This window comes from Falco punctatus (genome assembly GCF_963210335.1).
Source record: "Falco punctatus genome assembly, chromosome: 5".
Classification (NCBI taxonomy): Eukaryota; Metazoa; Chordata; class Aves; order Falconiformes; family Falconidae; genus Falco; species Falco punctatus.
The window spans coordinates 18,864,313-18,883,553 of NC_137584.1; the positions used below are offsets into that span (position 1 = coordinate 18,864,313).

Sequence of the window (19,241 nt, forward strand, 5' to 3'; positions counted from 1 at the left end):
CCAGGACGTTCCCGATGAGCGCCACGATGAAGACGACGATGTAGCCGGCGATCAGCGCCCATTCGTACTCCTTGGGATGCAAATACTCCTTCCAGAGGTACCGCAGGAACTCTTCGTCGTCGTAGTCGGAGGAAGGGGTTAAAAGAGCCTCCCGCGTTTCGTTTAGCTCCGTCCCGGTCGTCCAGTTCCTGCGCGGAGGGGAACCATCCTCGGGTTGAATCCCGGACATCGCTGGTGGTTGGTCCGGGGGCTGGGAAAAAAAAAACACCCAACAGCCAGACCCTCTCAGAGCATCCGAGCTTTCTCCCGCCCGTCCATCGAGGCTTGTGGCTGCCAGCGCGAAAAGCGGGGTGTGGGGAGAAAAATGACGCGGGAACTTACGGGAGCCAATGCGGGAACAGGCTGGGGCTCCGCGTCGTCCCCAACCCGCCCTGAGCAGCCTTTTTCCCCTGGCCGGCCGGGAAAAAAGCTGGCAAGGGTGGGTTGCGTGCCTCGGATGCCGGGCTGCACCTGCCCTCGCTGGAAAAGTCACGTCCGCTTCGGATCCATACCCCCTCCCCCCCCCGCCCCGATCTCCAGCCCCGTGCTTCTCCCCCAGTCCTGCTCCCAGCTAGCCCACCCCTCTTCCGAATCCGGTTCCCTTCAGTTTCCCACGCTCTCTCGCACAGACACTTCTCTTTAGACCTTTCTACGTTAGATACCACATATATTAAAGGTATTTGTAGATTAAAGGCAGCGGAAGGCTGCTGTGGAACGAAGCACCGGCTGGAAGGAGCCATGAAAAAACAGAGGCTAACGAGGCTGTCTCCTTTCCGTGCCCCTTTGAAAGCTGGGCTGGGTATGGGGCTAAAACAGAGGGAATAACCCCTAAGACCGCTGAACAGGCAAGCATGGGATTTCACCGTATTTGAAGATCCTGAAAAGCTCATCGTCAGCTTGAGTCTAGGGTGCAAACTGCCTGCAGTGAGGTGGGTTCAAACGTCCAGTTTGGGATCTCAGCACAGCAGCTGCCCCTTAGCTATTCTGAATCGAGCTGAGCTGGCAGAAAGCAACTCAAGAGAGCCCAGAAGTGCTTGTTAAACAGTGTGATAGGATTCCTGGCTTCCGGTCATTGCTTCTTGAATTATTTTCATACTTTGTTCAGTGTACAGCTCCCAAAAGAGAAGGGGTGAGTCTGGACTTGTCCTGCCCTGACTGAAAAAAAACCCACCTTCAAGTTATCGGTTTGTTTCCTAGCTGAATAATTTATCGAGTCTGATATAAGCACCACTTCCATTCTGAAATGGCACACCTCACTCAGTTAAGCATTTCAGTGCAAGGTCTGCACCTCCATAGGAATGGAGTAACTATTACTGTGGGACTCTACTTTCAACAAGTATTATAGAGGCAGATATTTATTAAAACTGTAGTAGTGCCTAACTCTAAACAGTACTTTAGGTTCCTGATTTGTTTGTTATTGGTGTGCACCCTTCTCTACTGCCTTCAAAGTCCAATACAGCATACCTACACCTGGCATGCCTGCACTTATTCCTCTAGACATGCTCTCTTTGCTTTAGTTCCTTGTAAATTAAAGAAAAAATCCCTTTCCTATTCCACAGGCTAAATACATTAGAGTGAGATACACTTGGATATCAGCACCTATCTTAAATAAATTAGAAACTTTGTAAGTTTCATAAATAAAGATTAGACACTATGTAACTAATGAAAACATCTAAGGCTATATTAGTTGAGGTGTGAGTTTTGAGAAGTGATTTAAACTCCCCTGAGAATTGCGGGAATGCAGGGCTACTTGGTACACATGAAGAGAGACATATTTAAGGAGCTTGTCATGGTCTTTGCTAGTGGTGAAAATATTTGGAGCATGACCATTTGGTGATCCATAACAGACAATACCACTCATGCTCCAGTTTGTTTCATATGTTCAAATGCTGGTCCATAATTCCAATATTAACTTCCAAGTAGCATAAAGTCTGAAGCAGGTAATATCTTTTTTACATAGTGCTTTTTCCTTCCTCCCTCACTAATAGTAAGGAATTTAATTAAAGATATAAATCATAGAATCAGAATGGTTTGGGTTGGAAGCAACCTTAAAGATCTAGTTCCAACCCCTCTGCCATGGGCAGGGACACTTTCCACCAGACCAGGTTGATTCAAAGCTCCATCCAACCTGGCCTTGAACCCTTGCGGGGATGGGGCAGCCACAACTTCTCTGGGAAACCTTATTTACTGTCTCACCACCGTCACAGGGAAGAATTTCTTCCTTATAGCTAATCTAAATCTACCTGCTTTCAGTTTAAAGCTATTACCACTTGTCCTATCACTACATGCCCTTGTAAATACCAAGAAACAACATGGTTTTATTAAAAAATACAACTTAGGGCTCATTATTTTTTCAACAAGATTACAAGTTTGATTGATAAAGACAAATAACTGATTATGAAGATCAATAAACTGCATACATTTTGTATTCCTAGAGTACTGTAAGACATTTGCTTTGATTTATACAGCACATTCTGATTAGGAAGGCAGGATAGTAAAAAGTCATTATGGCACACATTATAAAGCTTAAAAATGGGCTAACTAACACATCTCAGGATGAAATTGTAGACAAAGAATCATCACTGCGCCTGTGATTTCTACCATTGGTTCTGTTACACTTATCATTCAATGACCTTGAAAAAGCTGACAGGTGATCCAAAGATCAGGAGTAATAACCTAAACACACAGTCTCATCACAGATCTGTAGCCAGAAAGATTAATGTGATCCTTGATGGTTTAAATAAGTATACATGTGAAAACAGATTAAGGTATATAAAAGTATGAGGTGGAAAATGACAAAGTGAAAATATTTACCATGTACAAAACTCTGCTACGAGGAAATGCTTTCCAAATTGAGCCATTTTAGCTGTACATTTTAAAATCAAGATCAAATGCCTTTTTAAAAGATTAGTGCTAACTGAAATGGGAATTAATTCAGAAAAGTTGCATGACCTGTAGTATACAAGAGGTCAGACTAGATGATTATGGTAGTCCCCTCTGGCTTTCTAATTTGTGAAAGTGCGTTAGCAAAATACATTCACCTGATGAATTTTAGTGCTGATTTCTCTTTTAATTATACTATTTGCATCAAGACTAGTGCAACAGTTTAAATCTGTTCCTTTCATATGCAAGTGAACGGTAAATGCTCAGAAGTATGTAATTCATATTTTGTTGACTTTTTTTAGTTCAAAACCTGTTTAACATGTGGTTTTATAAACTCCTGCAAACAAGGAACACACCAGCTACCTAGAACTTAAAACAAGCATAAATCCAAGGTTATATCTATTAACTTTCTCATCTCAGGAGAGCACTATCTGATACTTCATTTAGCTAAAAGGTTCGCATACATTGATATCTCTTCTAATTCGTAACTTTCCTTCACTAATACAAAAATACTGAAATGAAATTGTCAGCCCTAGAAGATACGCCTTGTGGCTTTCAGTGCCACTTATTATATGATATTAGACCATGTGAATATAAATCAAACACAATTTTATGCTTTATTGCATCTGGTAGCTCACAGGACCTGAAATTCATAGAGAACAAACCAACCCTACTTCAGCATTCAAGTTTATTGCTTTGTCAAACACGTTTCCCCCCTCCATAATAATAATAGTTCTGTTGCAGGCTTACATTTTTATTTATTGCACAGATAGGCAGCGTTTTTTCATATCTTAGAGACTAGCCCTTTCATTTTAAAATCTATTTGATTCAGAGGATTAGTTCCATACTAGTCTAATAGCATATTAAATTAGGAGCCTTTTATCAAAGCAGAATGAATTTTAAAGTTTTTGCAAACCTGGGTTAAGAGGCAGCTGAGCCAGAGGGTTTCTGCTCAGCCTTTGCTGAACAGGTGCTTTCATTCTTGGGAAGCAAACCACGTAAGCACGGCTGCTGGAGAAATAGACTGCCGTATTGGTAGTAGAGATGGATTGTATACGTCCTTCCTCCTTATCTTCATTTCACTCTTCTCATTTAACAGCTTTCCTCTGTCCCCTCCCTCTCTTTTATGGAATACGCTACATGACAGTTCAACAGAAAACCACCAGCCTTACTGTTTATTTACTTGAGTAATCCTGGTCAGTCATGTTCCAGATTTTGTCTGTGAAGCCCTACTGGTATCTTTCCTCCTATAATGGTATTTCAGGGTGGAAGTGCTGCTTCCCCAGCAGCAGCACCAAGCAGTTCCTGAGCAGCAGATGGACTGTCTTCAACTAAATAGTGAAGAAGGGAATATGGTAAATGAGCAAGCGAAGACAAGCTAAGAGCAAGAGAGGAAGACTGATAGAAAAAGCCAGATTTGGAAATCTATACAGCCATAAAATTCAGTGCATAATTATTTACTAATATATTAACTAATACATTTTCAAATTACAAACTACCTTTCCCAAAGAGGTCTAGAAGCTGAAAAAAGGATGTCCATTTATTCTTTCTCTATAAGACAAGGCACAATCAATGACAATTTCAGCAAGTTTAAATAAGTAGAAAAGAAAAAGCTCTTCTTAACTTCATGTTTATGTGAATAGTGGAACTTGTGGAAGCCAAGTCAAATTTATTACAAGTCCATCAAAGCTGTTAAATGAAGCAGTTTGGATGCAATATTGCACTCAAGAGCTCTGAAGCCAGAGAAGATGTAACTCCAAATATAAACTATTCAAATTAATTTCCCTAGCATCTGCTCCTGACCCATTTGGAAACAGCATAGGATCTTTGGTGCGATCTGAAGCAAGATGGATGCTTTCATATCACGTATTTTGAGGAATCAGAAGGAAGAGGCACAAAGTTTTTTTTTAAATAAAGATTTTGGTTCTTTTAAAGGAAATAAAAGCCTTTCAAATTAATTTAGCAAAAAAATTGTATTTATAGTAAAGGTTTTCATGGCAATTAGAGCTTTGGATCTACCCTTTACAGCATGCAGCAAGGATCAATCTCTATTCTGCAGAATGTACATTCGTATCTTCGTACAAGTAGACAAGACAGCTTCAGAATGGGAAGCAAAACCGTGACAAAGATGGTTTTAAGTGACATATCACTTTCAGTATTATGAAAGTTAAATGACACCAATGTGCATTACAGGCTATGGCCTGTATTTTCTGTATTCCGGTTCACTGACCTACTGACGTAAGATCAGACCAAAAGTACTGTATTGTCCCATTGCTTTCATCAGACTGGTTCTTACTTCGTTCTCTAATTCCTCAGAAAAACAAGTCATATTGCATGAGGTCAAAGATCCCTCTAATCAGTGTTACATCTCTGACAGTGTCCAGGAATAGACATGTAAAGGAGAAAATAAGGGTAAGGCAAGTTTGCAATGATATTTTCCATCATTACAACTTCAACTTTCCATCTTTAAGCAATCTGCAAGTTAGCAGCTTCCTGAGGCAGAATGTTATGTCTGCTTAGTAAATAGGTCTTTAAATATTTTCCCCAACAATTTTGCTTAATTTTTTTCTGAACCCACCTGAACTTGCTTCCACTGTAACTAGAAGCAATAATTTCCACCATTTGTTACAGTGTTACTCCTTTGCTACCTTTAAAACTGTTGCTGGACAATTTTGTTTGGTTTGTTGCTCATATACTGTGAAAAATAGAAAATTTCCATTTCCACTTTTCTCATATCACTTGTGAAGCTCTTCTCCTCAGTCAAGTCCTTCTTGAAAGGATCTCCATTTCAGCAATCATTTTATTTTTGTTACTCAGCATCATCAGAAAACTTTCTTACCTTCTATATTCATGGGCTTTCCTAAATCATCCATAAATATGGTGACTAACACAAGTCCAGTGTAGTTCTCTGGTTCTAGTGATAGATTTCTGCTAGCAACTTTTTCCATTTTCATAAATAATTATTTCCACTCTTTTTCTTGTCCCCTTGAACCTGTTGTTAACCCCAAAAGGACCTGCCAGATGACAAATACTCACAATGACTATTTCAAAGACCCTTACAGTAGAAAACATTTTCAAAACACAAGTATACTTCATAAAATTTGAGGGAAATGTAATAGATATGCGATATGTACCTTCCTTGTTCAAAAAACATGATGATTCTTTTCTGTTGTGTGTATTCATATGTCTACGACCTCTATTACATCAAATTGCAAAGTATACAAAATGCACTTACCAGTCCAGTGTTTCAAAACCCTCTGTAGACCCTATAAAATTAAGACTACGTATTTCACACCTTTCATTTCTCCTGCATTGTTTTCAACTGGAGGTTACATATTTTAGTTATTAGGCTAACAGTTTAGTATTTGAACTCCTTTAGTACTTGTTGTGAGTATCACTTGGTCTTGGAAAACTCTTGGGACTGTTTTCTCAAAATGGCAGATACCAGTATACTCATTCCTGTATCATTTGTACTTAGGAACTACTTGGTATGAGAAGAGCTAGGCATGACCTGGTTTATGTGTCTGCTTGTAACACTTTTCCTTCCTTTCTCATCGTCATGTGCTGGCTGCTAAAGCAATACCCAGCTTTTGCAAGCCCCTGAATTCTTCCAGGGAAAACTCTCTTTCTGAAAGAGAGCTAGAGCCTGTTCTAGTGTCCACTATAATGTAGGCATAACTTCTACATCCTACTCCGTATCTTCCTTCTTTTTGAAAGCCTGCCAGCTGATGTCCTCACTTAAAACTAGCATTCCAGGTTTTCTGTCTTCTGTTTCAGGTTTCAAGCCTTTTCATAGAAGTACTCATACATATGATCTTGTTTTGGTGTGCATTTTTGGTGACCTGTTTAAATGAGACCTTATTCATTCAATCTTTTTTGCTGTCACTTATTTGAATTTTATTTGGTTTGCCCAATATACTATACTTCATTTGAGTATAGTGTTCTGTAACTTCACTACCACATGAATCATCTCAAATGGTGTACTTTTCAGCACGTTGGCTTTCAGATCATTAGTTTAAAAACTTCCTCATAGCAATTTTTGTTTTAAGTTTCATCAGTAGATATAATTTTCCTTGGATAGACTACCTCCCTTGTGTCAGTTCCATTTTTTCTTAAAGTTTCCCCTGTTCCTAATTAACTGGCTCTGCTCTTCTTAATGACACTTCTCAGACACATATTGACACTCTGAACTCCCTCTAGCCCTGTGTATGGTACTCAGAACATTCCTCAGTTCATCTTTACTCAAAGATTTTATATCATCTGTTCCTACTCTTCTATAATATGACTCTTGAGGTTTCCATTTCTATGTTAAGTCATTGGAAAATGAGGCAGAAGTGTTTTGTCATGAGATTAGTTCACAAAGCATCAAAATAGTTTGTATCCATGTCTTTGTCCACTCTTTGCTGTCTTGTTTATTAAGGTGTGATTTCACGTTCTGTTTATGCACTCATATTTTCATTTGGCATTTAAAGACTCCAATGCTGCCTTGATACTTTATTCCATACTTTCTTTTTTTTTTTCTAGCTCAATAAAGTGTTTCAGTTAGGTAACAGGGAAGATCTTACTTTTCTTCTGTTTTTAATGAACTCCTGCATTAATATTTTTCTGCATCATTCAATCAACAAGAGTTTTTAAATGGCTGTACACTACTTCACACTGTAACATGCAGAATTTTGTAATTCCCTTAATTGTTCTAAGTCTTCTTGTGATAGAAAACTCATGCTTTCTGCATCAGAAGGTGAAGATATAATGGCGGACAATTTCTGAAGAAAACAAAGAATTTCTTATACATTTTGATCTGATCCCTCTTGGACAGGATTCTAACCTTTCAGTCTATGAGGTGAAAGTGCATAATTGTGCCAGCATCGACTGCACTGATTCGTTTTTATTTTTCAGTTTGCTACTGCATCTGCAAAATGTATATTTACTAAGGAGATTGCTAGCAAACCAGTGAAGACCTTGATTGTCCAGGCTGTAAGATGATGCTGGTCCAAAACAAAATAAATAACAGAAGTTTTCTCTGCTACAGAATCACTAAGTCTAGAACCTTTAGTGGTCTTCTCCAGCTGTCTGAGTATTGAATATTGCATTCTGTGTTCACCTCAGTTGCATATTTCAAAAGCCTTACCTTGCCTGGCTCTGCATTAAAGAATATTGTCCATACTATTCATTATCCAATGTCCTATTAGACAGTGCCTGGCTCAGATCTTCACTCTGTTAAACACTGTAAACCAATAACTCCACTTCAAAAAAGAGAAAAAGATAATAAAATATTTTTTTTAAAGTGCCAAAATGGAAAGGAAATGTTAAAAAGCCTAGATACAGATCAACCTTGTGTACTGCAGAAATGAGCCAATTAGATGAGTCTTTTAGTGAATTAAACCTATACTTTTGTATCTCAGTTAAGTCATCTTGCATTTTATGAGTCAAACCTAGCTTCAGTTGTCATGCCTGAGAATACCAGTCCTCAGGATTAAGGATAGATCTTCTTCTTCCCTTTGCCACTTGACAGCTTTTGAGCATGAAATAATTTTATTTGTCTACTAATAAAATCTTTTTGTATCTATGATTTAAAATAAAGATGTGTATGCACATCTTTATCCTTTGCAGGATAAGCCTAGTATCTGTGGAGAGGTGGAGGAAGAAGTCGTTTAAGGTCTGTCCCTGCTACCAGTAAAGGCAATTGTGGAAGGATCAGACCTAGAAACACACATATGCAAATGTCCCCACCTATTATGCAGCACCACGCTGGGGTTGGCAGGACCCCGAACAGGCTCAGACATGTGTCAATGAAGACATGACTGCTAATTTGGACCAATGGACTAGAAACGCAGTAGCACAGAAACCTTCCTTGCTTGTTCCTGTGTTTATAAGCAAGCTGCAAGCTGTCAGTCACATGTGTAAACAAATTATTAGAATGTCTCACTAATTACTGTTACGCTTTGGGGCACCAGCACTGAACAAGACAAACACTTATTCTTCCATGAAGTTGAAAGTGTGAGGCAGTGCTTCGTATGCATGGAGCAATGAGTATGAACCTGGAGACCATAGCACACCTGCAACCATAAGATTCTTTCAGTAACACCTTTGGGGGGATGTCTGAGCCTGAGCAATTCTTCCAGTGATTTGTGAAGATATATAATCCTTTTTTTTTTTTCAGGTTGTCAGGTTATAAACAAGACTTTAACTCTGTGATACTGTTCATTCTTTCCTCTTCTAAAATGTAATTTTATTGGCTGTACATTTTTAGGTTACTGTTATAGAACAGCTTATAGGCAGTCTTGTCTCAGTTTAAGTTCAGCTGGATCACAATTAGCCAAAATGTTGAACTAAACATCTAAAGATCTCATGATAAAGCATGAGTGGAGCCTGGGAAAGTATTATTTGAAAAAGCATTATTCACTTTTTTCCTTCCAAGTTTTCTGCCTCTTTAAATGCTTAAGCCTCCTTAGATGTTCCTCACTGTTTCTTCAGTGGCTTTTTGTTCTGGATTTCAAAACACTAGGTGTAAAAGCCATTTCTTGTGAAGCACAGCTGAGTTCTTAGTGTTTTCACTGCAAGCAGGATTATATTTAATGAACTTCATGAGGATTCTATATGTTTATACACATCATAGTAAGTTGCTTGCAACCACTTAAAGAAAACTGTCACCACTTAACCCCAGTTTCTAGCTACTCATTTACAAACTGAGTTCACAGAACTTCCTTATCATGAATGTCTGTGAAAACATACATTCAAGGTGCTATAAGGAAGCAAAGGATGGTAAATTGAGCACTTAAATTTGTATCAGTTGCATAAATCCTGGCACTGATGCACTGCCTGAAGCCCAGACTAGGTCCACTAAGTGCAAACTAAGTGTCAGAACCTGAAAAATCTGTCCAACCCTTTAGCTGTTTTGTCTCCTTTCAGTAAATTGGCTTAATCATTCATTTATTTATTCATTATTTAAAAATAACCACAAATGATTCTGGCTTCATAATATCTTCTCACACCTGAAAACATGTAAACAGTGTTGGTTTATAGCCTGTGTAAAGATATATGCATTTTGTTCTAGCACTTATAAATTGCTTCTTCATTTTCCATTCTCCTTGCCAGAGAATAGGAGCAATCTGGACCATGAGATGGAGAATTTACACAGAATAAAGAGCTGTTACCAGTACATCCCAAATTCTTAGCTACATTGTTGTAAAAGTTCACTGAAAGTCTCTAATTAATTTGCATGTGCAGGGATAAAGGATAGTTTAGAGAATTATACAAGAATATAGTATCATTAAATGTATCTGTGGTGTTGTCTCATCAGTAATACTGTTGGAAGTGCTAGTCAACCTATCATTCAAAGACCACACTGCAGATTTTGAAGATCTTTGTGAAAGGGTGGTGAGAATGATAAGGACAATGAGAATGTCTTTGAAAAGAAGTTGAAAAATGGGCATGTTTTACCACAGGAAAAAACTCAGAAAGGATATCAGTAAAAGTGTGCCAAAAAGTGAACAGCAAGAGGAAAACAAACTACATATTTCTCTTCTCTCTGAATTCATAGCACGAGAAGGAACCACTAAATGAAATTACTGGTGGGAAATACAGAATACATCCAACAGCTCTTCTTCCAACAAAGTAAAAATAGGCTGTAGAACTCATTAAGGTAAAAAATCTAGCTACCTTTCTCTTAATTCATATAGAGAACAAGAACATCCATGCTTGTCACTGTTAATTATAACAAAAGGTTTGTCTTAGCTTTCCTATGTTAGAAATTAGGTGAGATTTCAGTTTCCCATGGAAAATTAAACTACCTGCTCTCCTGTTACTCATAGGTTAACACACTATGAAATCTGTTCAATAAATGTAATAATTTGCACCTTAAAAACAGCTGAATTTCTTTTCTCCATAAATCCAGCTTACTGTAACTAAACAAGTTGTCCCCAGATAAACTATACATCTACTGTTATCACAAAATAACAGCAAAGGTGGATGATTACAGTTGAGCTGAATGTTTTCCAAGTTACATTATCAGTTGCAAATAATAATAAAAAAGTATTAAAGGAAATAATTTAAGAAGAGTATATTCCTTTTTGAATATAACATTGTAATCTTCTCTGTGGATAATTAAGAAAACAAGTTTAATCTTCATCATCATCACATAGCACCAGTGCAAAAGCTGCATAAATGTACACCTCAGGACATCGAAATTCCAACTCAGATAAACAGATTAAACTCCCAAAAACTGTGCCTGTGCGGTGTATGTAGGGAAGATAATCTCACAGACTTTTAGAAATACATACATTCTTAAAGTCTGTACTTGGGCCTTACTCAATTCTCCTTCTACAGAGAATGTGAGAGGCTAGCATAAATAACCTGGAAATTGTCCTAAATGACTCTTCAGTAATTCAAGACATTTGCATGGAAACAGGTTTCCTATTCCCAGACCCATTAACAGAGCTTAATATTGTAGGTTCAGAGCACACTGGATGGCAAGCAATGCTTCAGAGAAGGGGGCTGACACTGCCCTCTGTGCATCAAACTGTTTCCTAGAAAACTTGTATTTAATTCATTATCCAAAAAGTATTCCCTTACTTTACTAAAGATGGTTAGTCAGATCATATTTTTCCACTCTGTGCAGCCAAATGCCTCCTTTTGCTATTAATACCATTGCAAGCAGCATTACGATGTAATGTTGGCAATACCCTGGCTTGTGTTGTACTGTATTGCTGTAATATTATACTGTAGTATCTTGTGACTTTCAATACTTTTTCTTTCAGCCTTTAGTGGAAGATGTGCATTCCCTACATAAATGGTTTGTTGATTATTTGTTTTCTTCAAATATTGCCATTCCCCATGCCAAAGAAACAGCTTCTTTGCTTTCTACAAGCTGTAGCATTTTCTGTCATTATATACTAAATTATTATTCTATGACTCTCCTAGTGACCAGTTATGAACCTAAATTTTAGACGTGCTCTGTGAATAATGTTTTGCTGGACATTCATTCATAGGCATGTGCTTTTTATTTTATTTTTTTTTTAAAGAAAGGAAGCTGTTATTCACGTTTAAGCAACAGTACTGCACCTGAGTGCTGAGGAAGTTTCACTTTGTATCAGAATTTATATTAATTTTGGAAACTTAAAATTGTCTCTGTGGACTTCTGTTTGTATTTCTATTGTAAGACAAACATTTATTAAGCAATAATAAATAAAATAAATATTTAAACAAATCAAATATGAGTTCTTAAAGATTAACAAAATACTCAAAACTGCAGTACTTCACTGAAATAATATTTTTTTTAGAATAGATTGCTGTCTAAACAGACTTCTGGACATATATCACACATATAGAGTTGCACCACAGAGCAATGCATAGCCACCCTTTCAGTTGCTCACCTCTACTCCTTGTGTTCTATTAAATAGTCTTTGACCAGTTTCAGAAAAGTTCTGCTGCTTAGAGAGGAACTTGACTTCAGAGGAGCAAATAATTTAGAGCCTGCTTGTCTATGCGCTGGCCCCCAGAGTGCCTACGCTTGTGTTTAACTGGTAAGTGAAGTAATGAATACACCTGTAATTTTAGTTAACCAGAGCCGGAGACTGTTCTGCAGTCCTAAGTTAATGTGTCGCAGGCTAGCTACATCAACACTACTCTGCATTCAGCTTTGGTCCTCCTTGACTATATCTCTGCTGCTACTGGCTGTATCTATACAGCAATCCAAACAGAGCCTAAGCACTGCCTGGGTATGGTTTGGAGGTTAAAATAGGGCAGGAACCATTTCCAACACAGTTTTCAGGACACCACCCATTTTCCAAGAAAAGAGTTTATCTGTGCTGACATGAGCCATGCCATGTCAGTGGGTGTCATGAGAGGAGGGTTGCTGGCCTGTTAGTCCCTGGATCATCCTTGTTGCATTCATCCAAGATGGATGCAACAATGGGGCATTCTTTCACTGTAGCCTTTCTAGAAGAGGCAAGGGAATCTTTGGCAGCAGGCTGGCCAGCTTGGTGAGGTGGGCTTTAAACTGAAGGACTCGGGGGGAGGGGTCCAAAGTGGCAATGGTCATGCCATGACATTCAACAGGGGAATAAGCCAGGACAGCCAGAACAGCAATATATGTTCCTTAGCTACCTCCAAAGGTTAGAACCAGGCCAGCCACCTCAAGGGTGTGCGTGGCTATGGTGGGTCCTCTTGTACCTGTCCTGGGAAACCTGCATGCTTGATTACCTCTCTGAAATGCCTGTACTCCCTGACACACAACACGGGGAGTAAACAAGAATAACTGGATATCTGTGTGTGGTCACAGGGCCGTGATCTCATTGCAGTTACAGAGACATGGTGGGATAGCTCACATGACTGGAATGCTATCATGGACAGGTATGTACTTTTTAAGAAAGACAGATGAACAAGTAGAGGTGGTGGAGTTGCTTTTTCTGTGAGGGAGCAACTGGAATGTATTGAGCTGTCCCTAGGGGTGGATGCAGAAGGATTTGAGACCTTATGAGTAGAGAGTAAGGGGCAGGCCAATGTGGGTGACACTGTTGTGGGTGTTTACTACAGGTCACCCAATCAGAAAAAGGAAGTCAATGAGACCTACAGACACTTGGAGGTAGATTCACGATCACAGGCCCTGGTTCTCATGGTGGAATTCAACCATCCTGACATCTTCTGGAAAGACAGCACAGCTAGGCACGCATGATCCAGGAGGTTCCTACAGAGCATTGATACTAACTTTTTGACACAGGTGGTGGAGAAGCCAACAAGGCAAGGTATGCTGCTGGACCTTGTACACATAAACAAAGAACGGGTTGGGAATGTGAAGGCTGGGGTCAGCCTTGGCTGCAGTGACCATGAGATGATGGAGTTCAGGATTCTGCATGGAGGAAGCAGGGCAATGAGTAGGATTGCAACCCTGGACTTCCAGAAAGCTGAATTGGCCTCTTCAAGGACCTTCTCAGAGAAATCCCATGGGTTAGGGCTCTAGAAGGTAGCAGGGTCCAGGAGAGATGGCTAACATTCAAGCATCACTTCCTTCAAGCTCAAGATAGGTGCATCCCTCTGAGTGAGTAATCAAGCAAAGGGGGCAGGAGGCCTGCATGGGTGAGCAAGGAGCTTCTGGCAAAACTCAAACAGAAGAAGGAAGTTTATGGAATGTGAAAAAAGGGACAGGCCACTTGGGAGGAATATAGAAACATTGTCAGAACATGCAGGGATGCAAGGAGGAAGGGTAAGGTCCATTTGGATTTAAGTCTGGCAAAAGATATCAAGGACAACAAGACAGGCTTCTTCAAGTACATCAGTAAGTAAAGGAAGACTGGGGAAAATGTGGGCCTGCTGCTGAATGAGGTGGGTGATGAAGGACACAGAAAAGGCAGAGTTACTGCGTGCCTTTTCAGCTTCAGTCTTTACTGCCAAAGCTGGCCCTCAAATTTCCCAGACCCTGGAGGCAAGAGAGGAAGTCTGGAGAAAAGATGACTTTCCCTTGGTTGAGGAGGATCACGTTAAGACATCCGTGGGCCCTGATGGGATGCATCCCCAAGTGCTGAGCGAGCTGCCAGATGGTATTGCCAAGCCACTCTCCATCATCTCTGAAAGGTCACAGAGGACAGGAGAGGTGCCTGAGGACTGCAGGAAAGCCAGTGTCACTCCAGTCTTCAAAAAGGGCAAGAAGGAGGATCCAGGAAAATACAGGCCGGTCAGCCTCACCTCCATCCCTGGGAAGATGATGGAACAGCTTTTCCTAGACGTCATCTTGAAGCATGCAGAGGAAAAGGTTATCAGGAATAGTCAACATGGATTCATCAAGGGGAAATCATGCCTGACCAACATGACAGCCTTCTATGGTGGAACGACTGGCTGGGTAGATGAGGGGAGAGCAGTGGATGTTGTTGTCCCTTACAGGTAAGCTCAGGAAGTGTGGGTGAGATGTGTGGACAGCGAGGTGCATTGAGAACTGGCAGAACGGCAGAACTCAGAGGGCTGTGATCAGCAGCACAGAGTCTAACTGGAGGCCTGTAGCTCGTGGTGTTCCCCAGGGGTCTCTACTGGGTCCAGTCTTGTTTAGTTTACTCATCAATGCCCTGTATGAAGGGACAGAGTGTCCCCTCAGCACGTTTGCTGGTGATACAGAACTGGGAGCAGTGGCTGAGACCCCAGCAGGCTGCGCTGCCATTCAGCGAGACCTGGACAAGCTGGGGAGCTGGGCGGAGAGGGACCTCATGAAGTTCAACAAAGGCAACTGTAGGGTCCTGCCCCTGGGCAGGAATAACCCCACGCACCAGTACAGGCTGGGGCTGGCCTGCTGGAAGGCAGCTCTGCGGAGCAGAACCTGGGAGTTCTGGTGGACAGCAAGGGGGCCATGAGCCAGCAGTGTGCCCTGGTGGCCAAGAAGGCCAATGGGTCCCTGGGGTACATTGGGAGGACTGTGGCCAGCAGGTGGAGGGAGGTGATCCTCCCCCTTTACTCTGCCCTGGTGAGGTCGCATCTGGGGTGCTGTGGCCAGTGCTGGGCTCCTCAGCTCAAGAGAGACTGGGAACTGCTGAGGAAGGTCCAGTGGAGGGTTACAAAGATGCTTAGGGGACTGGAGCATCTCCCTTATGAGGAAAGGCTGAGAGAGCTGGGCCTGTTCAGCTTGGAGAAGACAAGACTGAGAGGGGACCTTACCAATGTCTACAAATGTCCTAAGGGAAAGTGTCAAAAGGATGGGGCCAGGCTCTTTTCAGTGGTGCCAAGTGACAGGACAAAGGGTAATGCGTGCAGACTGCAATGCAGGAAGTTCCATCTGCATGTGAGGAAAAATTTCTTTTCTTTGAGGGTGACAGAGCACTGGAACAGGCTGCCCAGAGGGGCTGTGGAGTCTCCTTCTCTGGAGGCATTCAAAGCCCACCTGGATGTGATCCTGTGCGACCTGCTCTGGGTGACCCTGCTTTAGCAGTGGTTGGACTAGATAATCTCCAGAGGTCCCTTCCAACCCTGACCATTCTGTAATTCTGTGATCTTCATTTTTACAATCAACAGAGATCTTCCTTGATTGTCATGACTTTTTAAAGATGACAAAGAAAGGCCTGTTGATGAAATTAGCCAGTTTCTTCTGTATCACTGGATTCATCCCATCCCAGAGAGCTGAATTTGCTTAAGAGTTCCTTAACTGTATCTTCCTTTGCTATGAATAGTGTTCATTCTCTTGCCCTCTGCTACTAGATGCAAGAGGTCTAAGAGCAGACCTTACCAGTAAAGACTAAGAGAAAAATGCTATGGAATACTTTTGCTGTTTATGCATTCTTCTCCACTAGATGAGCACATTGAGCTGTAAACCCACATTTTTCTTAGGTTTTCTTCTTCTGCTGCTTTACATTAAGAAACTCTTGTACTCATTCATAGACCTCACTAGTTTCAGCTCTAGCTAACCTCTAGTTTTCCTAACGCCACCCCTACATGCTTAGACAATATCTCTGTATTTCACAAAGTAGCCCATCCCCATTTCCACCTTCTCTGTATTTTCTTCTCATTTGGCTCAACATAATGGCAATGACTGGACAACATAAAAATGGTCATAGTCACCTGATATGAAAGGCTTAACCAGTATGAACACTGCTAGTACAAATGTGTTCATAATTTTTGGTAGAGTTTTTAAGTTAGGTAAGGAATAATTCTTCACAGCTATCATAAAACTTTATTAAATAACCCCTTATATGTTCTCTTTGAATCCTCAGAACTACATTGAAGTCCTTATTTTTCATTTGGGTACAGCTGCTATTGCCAGGTGACCCAGCGGCACCCAGATCTTGGGCTGATAATGATTGAACCATGGCCTACATCTTGCTGAAGGAGCTGAAAAGCAAGCAGGGATCTGTTGGTTACCTCTCCTGTGGGTTCCAGCTGCAGGTCCTGCCACACATACCACAGCTTGCTGTGTCAATATTTATTTCCTGCTGGAACACACTTGGTTTACTTACTTAGAATGGATTTTCCTAGGAAGAGGAGAAGTGCCTTTGATGTTTTCTGGGACAAGTGCCACACACATTATGTTTGGACTGAGTTTTTAGTTAAATGAAATCAGGCAGTGCAGCTAATAAATCACAGCAGTTATAAATCAATGAAAGCCCTTGAAAGTTAGAACAAACCGCCTTGTTCTTATTCCAAAATGCAGAGTTTAGAAGAAAACCACAGTAGCATAGAAAACATAAAGAAGCAGTTAAAAAACCTGTTCATCTTTGAAGAACTTATTGTGGGAACAGACAAAGAAAAATGTGGGAGGGCAAACAGGACAACAGAGAAGTGCGAAGGACCCGCATGAAATAATTCACACTGCTGGAAATCAAAATCATATCTCCTGATTCCAAATCTGGTATCTTACACACCAGACCTTTGCACCTCAGAACTACAGGACCATGATCAGTGTGGCAACGTGTCTCATTAAAAAAAGAGACATCCACGAGTCAAAGCATTTTAATATATTCTTTATGTCTGAAAGTATATTTTGCCCTTGAAGCAGTGAATCACAGCAGAGCTATGACTGTGTGCACTGTTATTTCAGCTGCTAATCAAAGACTCTGTTCCCTGTACTGGATACCTATTGAGGGTTGTAGACAAGGGAGGCTGCTGGAAAGGCTTGAATAGACACTGCTTTTAATCAGCACCTATTAAGGCTTCTCCCAAGCTCAGTTTGGCTCCCTGGAACACGGAGGAGTCACTGAGCTATGTCTAGTTCAGGTGTTCACAGGGGTGAAATGTAGCACATGGTTAAGTGTTGGTACAGAAACCTGCTGTGCTTCAAGGCATGCAGCCAGCTACCACTGCCAACAGCTTACAGCCCCTCCTGGAACCTTCCATCTGAGTGAATAAGTGGTATTTATCATGAAAGTGAGGCTATGTCTATACTAATAAATAAGTATTCCAGACACAATTCTCTAGCAGTTGCATCAATACTACTTAACTCTTTTACTGTTCAAATCAGGGCATCCATGTCCAAACTGTATTTCAGTTCACTAGTATAAGCCTAGGCATAGTCTGAACGTGTACCACTCCTGTCAGTTAGTGGTCCCTGGAAGTTTGATGTGATTCTTAATGGAACCCAAGGAATCATTTGCGTTTGAAGGAAGGCATGTGGCACAGCATCACATGAGTATTACCTTAAATGTGTAAGTACAACTAGACAGATTGACTACTATAACTCCAGTAGTTCAGTTACAGAGTAGTCCAGCAACGTTCTTAGAACAAGAGATAGCTTAGGGTCAATTATGAATAATTCCACTTCCTCACAGCCTCAAGGCTTGTTCAAAGCCAGAAACTAGAACTGCAGAAATATGGCAGTGGGTCTAGTTAAGAACAAAGAACTGCCTTTTCTCCCAGCAGTGCCCATAAAATGCTTCTTAACAAATCAGGCAACCTTCTAAATGTCTTTACTTAAAGCTACTTGGGTTTGGATCCTATCCAAGCATTCCAGAAATTTTGCTTTGGTGACAGAAGAGATGGCATGAAGTTTCCTAGGGAGCCACTTGGAACAATTAGTTTGGCAGTAGTTTCAGCTATAAGGAAGGACTACTATAATCTGTGCTATAACCCACATATTTCTTACATTTATATTGCTCCCAGGAAATGCAGGACTGTTATCAAATTTGTTGAAGGATTCCAGTTTACCTTTTACAAAGGTGTGAGCTAAATAAACCAGCCATAGGATGTGCTACCTTATCAAGCACTGGCACAGATGGAGATGGTGCTGATTCTCCCAGCATGTACTTCTGGGCTATAAAATTTCAGGTGATAAAATTGCTGAGGAATATCTTAAGGCGGGGTGGGGGGGGTGGGGGTGGGGGAGGGGTGCAAGGAGGGAAAGAGAGAGAGAAAAAAGAAAGCATCAGCAAAGAAAAAGAAATAGCTCAATTTTAGAGTTATTTAACGATGAAAAAAACATTCCCCCCTGCCAATTCTTCATTTCCAGAAAGACAATAGATTTCTGTTAATAGTCACATCTTCAACATGAAACATAGCTCTAGGCACTAGAAGGGTATATGTACTAGATTCAGCACACTGCGATTTACTCCCCCTCACCTCACCTTCCCTAAAGCCACAGCCTGCAGAGCCTGAAAAATGAGCATACTTGCATGAGTGCAAGTGACAGGCTTACATTATCTGGAGTGAATAGGAAAATAAAACCTCTATTTTTCTTTTTATTTTAGGAATGATTATTTATAAAAGAGGCAACAGAAGTTAAAAAACCCCACAACAACCCACAACACAACAGGAAAGGAATCCAAAGTGATTATGTATTAGGCTGACAGCAAAAATTCACAATCCACAGGGTTTCTGTTTTAGGAAATAACTTCTCTCCCTGGATTATAGATGTT

At 40.7% G+C, this 19,241-nt stretch overlaps 1 protein-coding gene across 2 annotated transcripts in view; it reads right to left on the reverse strand.

Moving 5' to 3' along the window:
• The window catches only part of HCRTR2 (hypocretin receptor 2), a 68,838-nt gene that overhangs the window by 39,233 nt on the left and 10,364 nt on the right, over positions 1-19,241 (reverse strand). The window contains exons 1-2 of one of the 2 annotated variants that reach the window (XM_080389161.1): positions 382-19,241; positions 1-188 (exon numbers count right to left, since the gene is read on the reverse strand). The exon at positions 382-19,241 is cut by the window's right edge and continues 10,364 nt beyond it. In XM_080389161.1, the coding sequence (XP_080245287.1) occupies positions 1-188; positions 382-929 (736 nt within the window). In that variant the 5' untranslated portion in view covers positions 930-19,241. The other variant, XM_080389162.1, reaches the window with a different exon arrangement.